This window comes from Crotalus tigris, unplaced genomic scaffold, assembly GCF_016545835.1.
Source record: "Crotalus tigris isolate CLP2741 ecotype Arizona unplaced genomic scaffold, ASM1654583v1 scf7180000024427.8105951120:4207309, whole genome shotgun sequence".
Lineage (NCBI taxonomy): Eukaryota > Metazoa > Chordata > Lepidosauria > Squamata > Viperidae > Crotalus > Crotalus tigris.
Genome location: NW_024100595.1, coordinates 702,445 through 716,199, shown reverse-complemented (window position 1 = coordinate 716,199; position 13,755 = coordinate 702,445). Strand labels below are relative to the sequence as shown.

General features: G+C 37.5%; 1 protein-coding gene across 2 annotated transcripts; it reads left to right on the top strand.

Moving 5' to 3' along the window:
• Positions 1-7,882: 7,882 nt before the first annotated feature.
• LOC120302306 (ovomucoid-like) lies at positions 7,883-12,366 on the top strand. 2 transcript variants are annotated; one of them, XM_039330480.1, is made up of 4 exons: positions 7,883-8,029; positions 10,110-10,138; positions 11,833-11,942; positions 12,212-12,366. In XM_039330480.1, the coding sequence occupies exons 1-4, from the start codon at positions 7,975-7,977 to the stop codon at positions 12,282-12,284; spliced, it is 267 nt and encodes an 88-aa protein (XP_039186414.1). In that variant the 5' UTR covers positions 7,883-7,974; the 3' UTR covers positions 12,285-12,366. The 2 variants fall into 2 exon arrangements, with proteins under 2 accessions (XP_039186414.1, XP_039186415.1); XM_039330481.1 differs by lacking the exon at positions 7,883-8,029 and adding an exon at positions 9,286-9,428.
• The last annotated feature ends 1,389 nt before the right edge of the window (positions 12,367-13,755 follow it).

Below are 13,755 nucleotides of genomic sequence, written 5' to 3'. Positions count from 1 at the left end.
TGTGGAACATGAACCTACAAACAGTAATAAAACAATAAAATGGTGATTGAGGCAGAAATCACCAATTGGGGCAGCACACATCATGACTTAAAGGCCCAAGGGAAGAACCAGTTCTTGATAGCCTTTCTAAAGGCCCTCTGGGGTAGGGGCAGCTGTATGTTGAGAAGAAGATTGTTCCATAAATAGGGACCGCTGCTGAGAAGACACATCTTCTGGTTACTAGTGAAGGGGTCTAGATTGTGTCTTCCCTATCAAAGTGGGTGAATGGGCAGATATTCTGTTGTCAGCTCTGCAAAGTAGACTAGATAAGGAAACAGAATCTATAAGAAGACTACTACTATACTGAGATAGTAACAATAACAGAATCATGCAATGCTGTTTGTGCTTTACTCCCCTCTCTCTTTTATCCAATGAATTTGGGAGAAGCATGCTTGGTTGTTTTTTTTCTGAACATAGATACTCCTCAGTTAATGTGTAATTGGGAACTCCATCAGTATGCAACATGGTCATAAAGTGTAAACTCACATAACCATGCCAACATATCATAGAATCCTAGCAGTTCCAGCTGCAATCTTTAAGCAAAGGGTCATGAAGCACAATGTCACATGACCATAATTTGCAACTTCCTGTCAGCTTCCCCATTGCCACTTTGCTTGCTGGAAGGTGGCAATGAATGGTTAATGAAGATCATGCACAGATGGGACACTCTCATGATTCCCCCCCCTTGCCAAGTGCCCAAATAGGAATCCTGTTATGGGAGGCCGCAAGTGCTGCAACTTTGTGGATCCATTGTAAGTCTCCTCACTCAGCTCCATTGTAACTTTGAACAGTTGCTGAATGAGATGCTGCTAAGTGAGTACTGTCTGTACTATTTTGTTTACCAGTACTTAAATAATGTTTCAGCCCACTCTGCTTATGTAATAATAATTTCCCTGATTCTCTACAGCTGGGTGGAAGGAGTCACTGGGCCGTGAATTGCTTTAAAGGTGACAACCAGCATCTTGACAACTGAGAGCCAGTGCAACTTCAGAATAGTGGTATTACAAGGGCACATTGAGAAACCGCACTGCAGCATTCTGGATCACTTATAGTCTTCAAAGACAACCCCAAATAGAGAGCTTTGCAATATCTAATTGGGAGATGACTAGGGCTTGAATGATTGTGAGCAGGGCCTCTCAATCCAGAAAAGGGCACAATTGGGGCATAAGAGAAAGTTGTGCAAAGACCCTCTGACCTATGAGGAATACCTCCAAATTGCGTACCAATGTTAAGTGAATGGTGGCAGAATAGAAGGGACTTTGGAGGTCTTCTAGTCCAACCCCTTGCTCAAGCAGGAAATCCTATACCATTTCAGAATTCATCCCGCTCAGAATCAAGGAAGGAAACTCTTTAAAACCTGTGGCCACTCAGTCTTGTTGGAGACAAAGCCTGTTTTTCCCCAACCAGGTCCTTATGACCTCCAGGCACTGGGACTGAACCTTGGCAACTTATCCTGGATGGCCCAGGGTGGAGAAGCCCACGTCGTATCCTCAGCATACTGATGCTATGGCACGATGGATAGATGGTTCAAGGGGATTGCACCTGTTCTCCTTCTAACCCTTCCCATTTGAATCTTTCCCTAAGGCCAGTATGGCTCAGTGGCCAATAAAATTTATTTCTTCCTCCCTATCTGAGAGGTGAAGTCAGGCAAGCAATCAGAAGAGTAACCTATTGACAGTCCAAGGCCAAACAGAAGGGAACCAAAAGCTTATCTTTCCCCCGCCCACCGAGGTGGGTGGGGAGATTCCATTTTAGCCCTGGGGGACAGAAACTGCTTTCCCCTCTGTGGGAACAGGTAGTCCAGAAAGCAAATTTGAAGCTCCCAGGAAACACCCATAAAGGTGTGATAACTCCATCTGCTGGCCCTTTAAAGCTACAATAGAGCAGAAAAGAGTTTTCAAACTGTGTATGTGAACAGGTGAATGAACATAGAGGCAACCCAGTGACTGCAGGCTAGGTAGTGGGCACAGCCTTGTGATCCAAGCCCTGGTATGTTTGGGGTGAATGGATGTATAAAAAAAGGTGCGGCAAATGTATCTTCTGACCCTCACCAGGTACATACAAACTCTCAGTCCAGAGCAATTCACAATTTTGTTCTGCTCTTCAAAACTTGCACAGTTGATATAACTGATTAGTGGTCATGTTGCTTCCTTATATGTTTTAGTTTGCAATCCATACCGTCATTTATTAATCAAACAGGAACTAAAGGACACACAGTTGAGCTTCATAAACCTGTATAAAAATAAATCATGGGAATTCTTTATGACAATAATATTTTATCACGCATACTTAAATATCTCTTAAAGTAATAAGCAAAGAGATTCATAGCTATTTCTCTTGTCTGTACTGTTCTATGTAGGTTAAATATTTCACAGTGGCCATCTAGGGCAGTGGTTCTCAACCTGTGGGTCGGGACCCCATTTGGGGTCGAACGACCATTTCATGGGGGTCGCCAAACCACGCAGTCTGCCAATTTTTTCCCCCTTTTCCTTAGCTGTGCTACTCCCTTTTATTCTATTGGCTTTTGAAAGCCAATAGAATAGACTCTCTTGAATAGAATCTAATTCTATTGGCGGGCTCTCTGCCCTGCTGAGCCCGCCAAAAGTCCAATTCTGCAAACGGTGCTGCAGCAGTTGAGTAGTCCTCGACTTACGACCAGTTGAGTAGTCCTCGACTTATGACAGGTTGGGGGTCGCGGCATTAAAAAGGTTGAGAACCACTGATCTAGGGGATATTGTTGCTCTTTATAATAGTCATTCTTGCACACCATGAGTGAATTGTGCTTGAAATGTGGATGATAGTCTTAACTATAAAAGGTGAAAGTAGGTCTGGATGTCACAAAGTAATTCTAAGCCTCTTTGAAGAGGGAAGGGGACTTCTTGGCCCTCCAAAATGTAAATAAAACCTACCTTTCTTCTTACCTCTTTGAAGTCTGGTTGTCTCTTCTAAGAAGGAACATGTTGAATTGATACATATGCCACTTTCACATCATAATTCCATAAGAAATTCAAACCAAGTATCTTTTCAAATTTTATCTAGCCAAACACATATGGCATTTTTTTCTTAAAACTTTGACATGACTTTCTCGAAGGACATGAAAAATCAAATAAAAACAAGTGACTACTTATAGAAATTTAATTATATCAGAAGGAAAATCTCTATTAGGACCTCTCAGACTGTCAGTTTACAGCTCCTGGGCTGGTCTCAAGCAACTTACACATAGATACAGCAGGTTTTTTTTTTTTTTTAAACTGATCGGGCTGATGGAAGTATAGTAAGGAGGAGAACCAAGACTGATGAGTTCTTCTAACCCCACTATCTTGCCAAGATCAGCTCATAAATTAACCAGGTGCGGTTTCAAATTTAATCTAATCAAATACAAGTGGCATGTTTATTTTTCTTCGAAATTTGTCAAGTATGAGTGATCATTCTTTATTTTTAAAATATTAGGTCTGCAAAAAGCAAGTGGTTTTTGCTTACAAAAGAGGTGGGAGGCTGGAGGTAAAGGTAAAGATAAAAGGTAAAGATAAAGGTGAACTCCTCAGAGTTATGCCCAGAAGGTGGTTCTTGGTATAGAAAAGGCTACCTATCTCTAGCCTACAATTTAAAAATAAGACCATCTTTGTGTGTTATGTGTATGTACAGTATATAACATATTGTATTGTTTGCCATTCTTACAATTTTGCGCTTTTAAGAAAGAAGGAAAGCCACAAGTGTGTGAAAGGGAAAACATTAAACTTGATCAACCTTCAGATACCAGTTGATTGTTTTCCTAAACTAACCATATGTTCTAGTCCGTCCAAAGAAGAAAGGAACATTTTCAGCCACTGATGTCAGAAGAATAAGATGGAGTTTCTATTCCTGAACCTAATTTCCTGCAAGGAGGAAGAAATGCACTTGAAGGCAACTTCTTGGCTGCCATCAAATGAAATGACTGGGGAATATTAATTTACTTTATTTGATGATCTCCTTTGGCTTCTAAAGAAGTTCTTTTAATTAAATGACACCAATGCAACTGAATCATGGCTGAAGGTACACTTCAACATCTGCAAGCAACCTTAATTCTGGGTGGAAAAAGATGGCAATTATAAGATTATAAGAAATGTTAGTGTGGCACTTAGCAGATGTTTGCCCTTTTTTATTTGTATTTTGAAAACATACACAGTATATTATTTGAGAATAGAATAGAATAGAATAGAATAGAATAGAATAGAATAGAATAGAATAGAATTCTTTATTGGCCAAGTGTGATTGGACATACAAAGAATTTGTCTCTGATGCATAAGCTCTCAGTGCTTATGTACACTTTGTACAAACAACAAAGTGATAAGTCATAAATCATAAATCGGAAGATGCAATCCTATAAGATACAAAAAACAATTGATAAATCATATATACCAATAGGAGAAGGTGGTAGGAAAGATGAGAAATGAGAAAGATGAGGAAGTGAAAAGAAGGGAAAGATGAGAAGATGACAAGGATAATAAGCAATACAGCCCTACTACATGGAGAAATATCTTTAGGCATAAGACAGTGCTGTGGGAATTAGGTGTTTAGAAGAATGATGGCATGGGGGGAGAAACTACTTGCTTTGGCATGCAATGCTCTTTAGCAGCATCCTGAGGGGAGAAGTTGAAAAGTTTCTATCCAGGAAGTGAGAGGTCTGTAGATATTTTCTCAGCCCTCTTTCCGGTTTGTGCATTGTACAGGTTCTCAATGGAAGGCAGGCTAGTTGCAATTATTTTTTCTACAGTTCTAAGTATCTGTTGAAGTCTGTAAGTTGTCCTGTTTGGCTGCTGTGCCAAACCAGACAGTTGTAGAGATACAAATGACAGACTCAGTAATTCCTCTGTAGAACTGTATCAGCAGATCCTTGGGCAATTTGAGCTTCCTGAGTTGATGCAGGAAGAACATTCTTTGTTGTGCCTTTTTAATGATGGTTCTAATGTTAGGTGTCCATTTCAGGTCCTGGGAGATTACAGAACCCAGAAACTTGAAGATCTCTACTATTGATACTGTGTTGTCCAATAGTGTAAGAAGGGGTAGAATAGGAGGATTTCTCCTACAATCAACTATCATCTACAGTTTTAAGAGTGTTCAGCTTCAGATTGTTCCAGCTGCACCACAAGGCAGGTTGTTCTACATCCTTCTGTATGCAGACTCATCATCATCTCAAATGAGACCAATAACTGTTGTGTCATCTGCAAACTTCAGTACTTTAACAGAGGAATCCTTTGAAATGGAGTCATTGGTACAGAGAGAAAAGAATAATGGAGAGAGTACACAGCCCTGGGGGGCTCTAATTGAACAGATATTCAATGTGATTCTACCTAGCTTCACTTGCTGCTTCCTATATGTCAGAAAGTTTATAATCCATTTGCAAGTGTGTTCAGGCACAGCTAGTTGAGTCAGTTTGGAAAGAAGGATTTCTGGAATGACAATGTTGAACACCAAGCTGTAGTTTTAAAAAAGGACCCTTGCATAGGTCTTTGGGGATTCAAGATGTTGTAAGATGTAGTGCAGTGCCATATTGATAGCATCATCTGCTGATCTATTTGCACAATAGGCAAATTGCAAGGGATCTAGCAGTAGATCTGTGATGGCTTTCAGGTGGGTCAGCACTAACTTTTAGAAGGTTTTTATAACTATGGATGTCAGAGCAATCTGTCTATAGTCATTCAGTTCTGTGATGGAAGTTTCTTGGACACTGGGTCTTAGTAGAGCATTTGAAGCAAGAAGTGACATAACACATCTCCAATGATTTATTAAAGATGTGGGTGAAGATGGGGGCCAATTGATCATCACAGATTTTCAAGCAAGAAGGATTTACTCTGTCTGGGCCTGGTGCTTTTCCAGACTTTTGTCTGTGAAATAGACCTTGCACATATTTTCTGTGATCACCAGAGGTGGGGGGCCAGAGGGATAGAATCAAGTGTAGGAGACTTGGTTGTTGTTGGTGTATCTGAGATGAAGAGGGTAATGATAGTTGATAGTGATTTCCTCTCAAACCTACAGTAGAAGACATTCAGGTCATCTGCCAATTGCCGATTCCCTTCAGTAAGGGAGGGAGGTTTGCTGTAGCCAGTGATATTTTTCAGGCTTTTCCATACATTTGCTGGGTTCATTTGTTGACCTCTGATTCCTCAGCTTTTCAGACTAGCTTCTCTTTGCTGCCCTTATCTCCCTTGGCCTGACTGTATAGCATTTTATATCCTTTCCTGTAAGCTTCCTCTTTAGCATGAAGTAGTTGTTTAAGCTTAGCTGTGAACCAAGGTTTATTATTACTGTAGATGAATAAGGTTTTGATTGGCACACATACATTTTCATGACAGTTAACATATCATGTCACAGTGTCAGTGAGTTCATCCAAGCCCCCCTGAGGCAACTTAAAAAATGTTCCTGCCTGTGCAGTCGAGGCAAGCCTGTAGCTTTAACTTTGCCTTTTCAGTCCAAGACTCACTGTTTTAACTATTGGTTTTATGATTTTAAGTCTTTGTCTATAAACAGGTACCAGGTGAATCATAAGTAATCAGAGTGTCCCATAGCTGCTCTTGGTAGAGAGCAATAAGCATCTTTTGGTGTTTGGTAGCAGTGGTCTAAAATATTCTTGTCTCTAGTGAGACAGCTGACATGCTGAGTGAATCTTGGCAACTCTTGGCTTAGGTTAGTACTGTTAAAATCTTCTAGTACAATGAGTAGGGAGTCTGGATATCTCTGTTCAGCCCACAGGATTTGGTCAGCTAAGGTTCGCAATGCCTTGTTTATGCAAGCTTGAGGTGGAATATATACTGCAGCTAATGTGAATGATGAGAACCCTCATGGGGAGTAAAAGTAAAAATTAATGAATAATGTCCCTAAGTTCACCTCACAAAATTTATCTCGTGTAGCGATATTTTTACACCATTAGTTGTTAATATAAAAATATATACCCTCTCCCATCTTTTTACTTGATATTTCTGCAATTCTGCCTGCCCTTTTAATCTGAATAAATGAACAGAACTCACAGGGGGAATAGAAGGGTATGTAATTAATGCATAGTGTCTCTAAGTCCATATCACAGAATTTCTTTAGTATAGGGGCGTTTTTACACCTTCAATTGTTATTATAAAAGCAGATACCTCTTCCCTTCTTTTTACCTGATGTTTCTGAAATGGGTTTATTTTTGATGAATTTGTTTTTTTCTATTTTTTTTAAATATTCATGAGTTCACATATCCAGCCAATATCTCATAGAATTATGGGGCTTGGAGGATATGGGTATTTTGTAAGTTGAACTTCATACACCTCAAAGTTGCCAAGATTGAGAAACAGCCTCTTGGCTACTAGATTGCAAAAATACACATAGAGTAGCTTTGTAAGGAATGGTGAAATGGTCACATACATTCTTCTTGGCCATAGACATTCTGATGTAATATTAACACAATTTCATTACTTTTTGGTGGAATTTCATAATTGCGATCATATCTAGATACACATGCTGAAGGTTATCATGGGTTTATCTAAGAATTGAATTCTGTGTGTCTTTAATAGATGTATAACTGTTGTTTGATGAATAATGATATTTTTCATATTTCCCCCTTTGAACATATAGTTTTCTTGGTTATGATTTATGACTTACCAAATGTTTAATGTTCCCAAAGATTCACTCAATATTTACTAATAGAAGCTGACTAACACAAGCCTTTCAAATTCCCCTATACTAATAGAATGATGAAACTGAAAAAGTGCCTGTAGGTATTTACAATGTCAACATTCTCTTATCTTTTTTTGATAAGGCTGCAGTGATATGCTTATGCTTTCCTGGTGATCAAATTCTATTCATAATATATATATATACATAAATGCCCAGCTAGAGCTTAAACAGCACTTGTGTCCGTGATAGCTAGAAGATATTTCAGTGGAAGAACTCTGGTGGGACTGATCCTCTCCTACCAACATGAAGGTGGCTTTTTACCTGTTTTTCACCCTGGCACTCTTCTTTTCGTACTCAGGTAAGACAAGCACCACCTTGCAAAAGACCCTTTTCAGGTAGCTGGCATTTTGAGACTTAGATCCACACTATCAACTCATTCTCATAAAAGTGGGCATTTTAAAGGCTCCTTCACATGAATGTTGTGTTTATGTGGGATTTCCAAGCTCAAATTACAACTGGTATTATGTAGAAATAATATGAATCTTTAGAAAATAAAACTTCAGCACTTCAAAATTCTGACACCAACAGATAATTAAAGTTTAAGGACTAAGCAACTTTCAAATGTTAAAGCCCCAGAAAGCATTTCTGATGTGAATCAAAACCTGGAAGCCTGACTTTAATCAACTAAACCTTACTTACCCATTATTCTTAACCCAAGATTATAGTCCAACAAAAGCGTTGTAAATTTAGATCCACAAAGTTGTTTTTGATTGCTTATGTTTGTTTTTATGTTGTCAGCTGATTAAAGAAATTGATATGTAATTTGATCATATTTAGTTCAACTATTATTCAGTGATAGTTGCATTAAATTGAATTTATTTACAATTGGAACAGAAGAAATGTGTAAGATGAAATACTCTTTTTTTCCAGTAAAAAATTACTTAGTTGGCCCTTATTCAAGCTATGGATTTTCTTTATATTGTTTATGGGTTTGATCACTTATTTTTAGTTGCTCTTTATAATGGTTATTCTCTGTCATTTTTTGTATATAACTATCTCTCTGTGATTCATAGATTCTAAAATGAATTGCACCAATATGATCACATCAGTCATATCAATATATTGTGTACTGAAACATGATCTCTTATGTGCTTAGAATATGATTACAGGACCATGATACTTCCCCAGTCTAGGACCCTGCAGGCCCTGGTAGAATCTGGAGACAAAATAAGATTGTTAATTCTCAAAAACTAAGCTGAGCTTACCAACAATGGTAGAATAGGAAGAAAAGGAAAGATTCTATTCCTTGTTTAATGGTTGAAATTTATTCTATGTGCTTCCTTAATTTAAAAACATTTGTTCTGAGGATTATCATACGGAATTGGCTGCCATGTCTCTTTTAATCACCTCAGGTCATATGACTTATGAGCAAGAAAACAAGTGAATTTATACCTTATTTGTTATCAAGCAGGAGGCCAACTGTTTGCTAGGCAGATAAGGAAGTTGTTATTGAAATTTAATGCAGAAGTAATATATTTCTATAGCTAAATATTAATCTGAAAAAGTTTTATCATCACAGTATTTGCATACACGTTCTATACATAAAGCACTGACATAGAAGAGGAGTTAGATCCCTACTCTGGTGGTAGAATCTGTGAATTACAAAGTGCTAGTAGGAACTTAAGAAAGAGCAAACAAGGCAATCATGAAGACAGCAGAGGTTCTGCTCCTCACCCTGATGCTATTCTTTTATACGGGTGAGTCCCATATCATAATTGCAAAAATTCCTTTCCAAAGAAGCCTTGCTCTTAGAAACAGGCATATTCCGTCATGTATTCCTCAGAAAGAGGGACATTATCCTGCAAGCATTCTAAAAGTTTCTGCAATCAGAAACAATCCTTTAAGTTAAGGATTCAGGGGAAGGAATGTAATGAATTCCAAAGTCTACCACGTGGAATTGATCCTCTTGCATGAAGAAATCACACATTGCTAGTTGATGAGAAAGGAAAATCCCCGTGTAATGAGGTAAATCTATAGGCAAAAAGCTTCCATATCACAGTAAGTGCTTATGATGTACACTTTATTCATGGCTGATGTTAAGATGCAGAAATTTCATGAAGTTTCAAAACTTGCATCCAGTTTCAGATATCTATGGAGGGAAGCTTGAAAATCGTAAGATAATTGGTTCATTTATTGTATATTTATTTTATTTATGTTGTCAACTTAATGGATTGTTATTGTTGCAAATATAATTCAGTGATATTAGAAATAATGTCCACATATTGATATCTGGATATAGGTTTCTTTTGTGATAATAAAGGAGAACGTGTACTAAAACACATTCATGTTTACATAATCCAAGAAATGTTCTGCAGTCAACCATTTTTCAATATCAGCTTTGAATTTAATGCTTTTATATTACTGTTGTTTGGTTCTAGATTTTGTTACCGAAGCAAATGAAGAACCGGTAAGTGCAATTCTGTCTTTTAATACATTATTAATACTATATCATTATAGTTGAAAATTAAGATTAGTACTTTTTACGGAGCAAAGAAAAATCAAAATCAAATTGAAGCATGAAAATAAATTGCAATGTGATTTTTGACAGATTTACATGGTGCAGATGTAAACTCTAATTCTAATTGTGTTCAGTTTCTAAACTGAGAAATGGGTTGGCTACTAAAATAATGCATGGTCAGGAAAAAACATGGTTCAATATCTAAAATTATAATTCTGTCAGAGGCATGTAGAAAAGATAATCACTACTGCTGAGAATAGTCACCTACATTCTTCAATTTATTTATAATTAATTTGATCCATGAGAGATCAAAATTCATCTAAGATAACAAACTAATGAGGATAATAGAATTGAAAAGGGATTGCCAAACTGAGTGAATTGGTGTCAAAATGGCAAACATGGTTCAGTGTAAGCAAATGCAAAGATAGATAAATGCACACATACATACAGTGGCACGATTCAAATATGTGAACAACTGGTTCTCTGTGTGGATGCTTCTTCCAGAAGTCCGTTCTGGGCCTGGGAAACAAAAAATTAGCTACTGGTTCTGCTGAACTGGTGCAAACCAGCTGAATCCCACCACTGCATACATACACACATATACATTAGTACAAGACCCTAATCTTCACAGATGTATTTATGGAATCTGAATTGGTAGTTGATTGTTAGAAAAGAGTCAGCCCAATCTCCAGTTTCAATGCTTGAAGCATTAGAAAGGGAATGAAAATAAATCAGCCAAAAAGTAACATGTTTATATGAAACCACTGGGTTTCATATGGTGAAACCACTGGGTGAAACCACCGGGACAGTCACTCCTGAAAATCATAAATCATAAAAATATAATAATTGCATTATTAGGAGATTGGCACAGTTCTCTAGGAGCAGAGCATACAGTATGATTAATTCTGGATTCAGTTTTATATACTTTATGTCAACAGTAATGAGTCTGAGACCTTCAGGTGTTATGTTACTGAATGGACTACAATTACCAGCCATCCCAGCCAGCATAGCCCATGGATGAGGGAAGATAGGAGTTGTAGGTTTCTGATTTCCATCTCTGATCTAGAGTAAACGTGATAGCTAGAGAAGCTATCTTCTAATTAGCTTCTATCTAACCATTTATGAGGGACCATTCTTGTTTGGAGGAAGGAAAGCATATACATTATTCAGCCACCTAACTTAACTATTAATGAAATTCAGCTTAATAAGATATAGCCTTACCCAAGATGTCCCAAAGGTGCCTTTTCCAAAAAGCCAGTGGACTTTCTTGTTTTTTTCCTTTGGAAATATTTTGCTTCTTGCCCAAGAAACTTCTTCAGGTCTTGGATAAGAGGTGAAATTTTTTCAAAGAAAAAAATCAAAATATTCCAGTAGCCTTTTCTTAAAAGGATATTTGGGGGAATCATGACCTGGATGATTGAACATCTCGATAGACAACCTCCCTAAGATATTACAGACCCCCTTGGCAGAATGATACAGAACTTTTATCCTTATGAGGAAGTGACACATATGCCCCTCAAAAAAGGAACACTGATGGAATATGTAAATCCAACTACCATGTTTTTATGTGACTAATTTTATAACAAAGGTTTATTTATTATCTCAGTCCTAGGATCTGAAAATTGTATTATTGCTTTCTGCAGATTGAGTGTGGTGATCAGATAAAAGACTTCTGTACTTTGGAGCTTATGCCACACTGTGGTTCTGATGGAGAAACCTATGACAACCAGTGTTTGTTCTGCAATGCTGTTGTGTAAGTATAACTTCCATGTTTGGAGAATGAAAAAAAAGAGTGATGCTCAGAGCTATTTTGTCTCATCCTGCTTTCTAAGGATTTTCTAACAGAAATGAACATTAGAACTTGGAGAAAGGGTCTGTTTTGTCAAGTGAAGTGGCCATCAGATGATGCTGAGTTCATCACTAATTTCAATAGACCTTACATTGGGAGTCAACGCTTCTTGTGCTTTTTCTTTTTGTATTCATTCTGAATTTTCACACCCCCCTTTGCTTTTCTCTTACCAGAAAGAGTCGTGGAGCACTTAAATTAAAATACCGTGGACCATGTGAGGAAATCAACAAGGCAGCTCTCTATTAAAAAAATCAACTACCATGGGTCTCTTATTCATCCCATCATCTTAATGAATGCCATAATAAATCAGTTAACAGAATGAAAGAGATAAACTATGTCACATTTGTTGATCTTTAAATGGCTAGTGCAACCATTGGATGGAAGGATGGCTCTCTTTCAGAACATCCTGAAATTTACAAAATTTACAAAAAATAAGTGGCACAATGTACAAAATTACTACTGCATTCTTAATATATATGTCTAAGCTCAGAGAACGAACTTTCACCCTTATATATTTCTAAACCTGGCAAGATTTTTTCTCATGGAATCACTCTTATTTGGTTGCAGAATTTTACAAACAATATCATTTTCCATATAATGCCAATTTTCTCACATTTCCTAATCTTCTCGTTCCCACATCCAAGGAAATCTATTAAAAATAGTTCGTAATACCATTAAATGCAGAATGTAGAATGTATTTCATTAAGTACTATGGGAAAATGAGGATAGGCTGTATTATTTAGAAGGGAAGAGTCAGTTCCTTTAAAAAAAACAACCCAATCTTGCCAAACAAAAGGAAGTTGTAGGTTTAGATCTCACTCTTTTACTGTACACCAATCTATATACAGTAAAACTGAGTGTCATTCACTGCTAAGAAGCTGGCTGGGAAATTCTGGGAGTTGAAGTTCACAAATTAGCAAGTTTATTTTTCTAAAGTAAATAGCCTTTACAAGCACTGTGTAACTTATGTAGGGCTATAAATTATGCCATGACCACTCCTTAAGTCAGCTTTGAAGTTTACTAATTAATTAATGGAAAACTGTTAATAACTTTATATCTGAAAAAGGACATTTGCCCTTGGCTGCACCATAGCAGATAGAGTGATTGGAATCCATCCAGACAGGACCAACCATAAAACGTAACACAGAAGGACTCATTGCAAATCAGATTTCACTTTTTATAAAGCTTAAAGGCAGAAAATTGTCATTTGTGGAAATAAACAAATAGGATCCAGAAGGGCCTTCTCCGTCATGGCTCAAGCCCTTTGAAACATTTTATCCCGAGGTGAGATTGGCTCCCACCCGTCTGTCCTTCCACAGGAGCCTGAAGACCTGGTTCTGCCAGATCGCAGGGGGCCATAATATCACATTGGAAGTGTGATGTTGCCAATTTCTGTCCTGTTCTTCCCCCCCCCCTCGTGCAACCTGTTCTTTCCCTCCCCATCCTTTAATTATATTTTATCTTGATTGGGATTTTTATTTTTATTCTTTTAAAGATATTTGTTAGGATTTTAATGTTTTAATGCTGGAAGCTGCCCAGAGTCATTTGCTAGGAGATGGGCAGCAAATAAATTCAACAATTAAATAAATAAAAAAACGATCCAATTTTCTCTGTCAGAGAAGAATCTGCTTTCAAATAGCAGAACTTCAAGAGATATCTAGGCAACTGATCAAACCAATATATCCAGCGCAACTGCTACCATTCTAGGATATCCTGC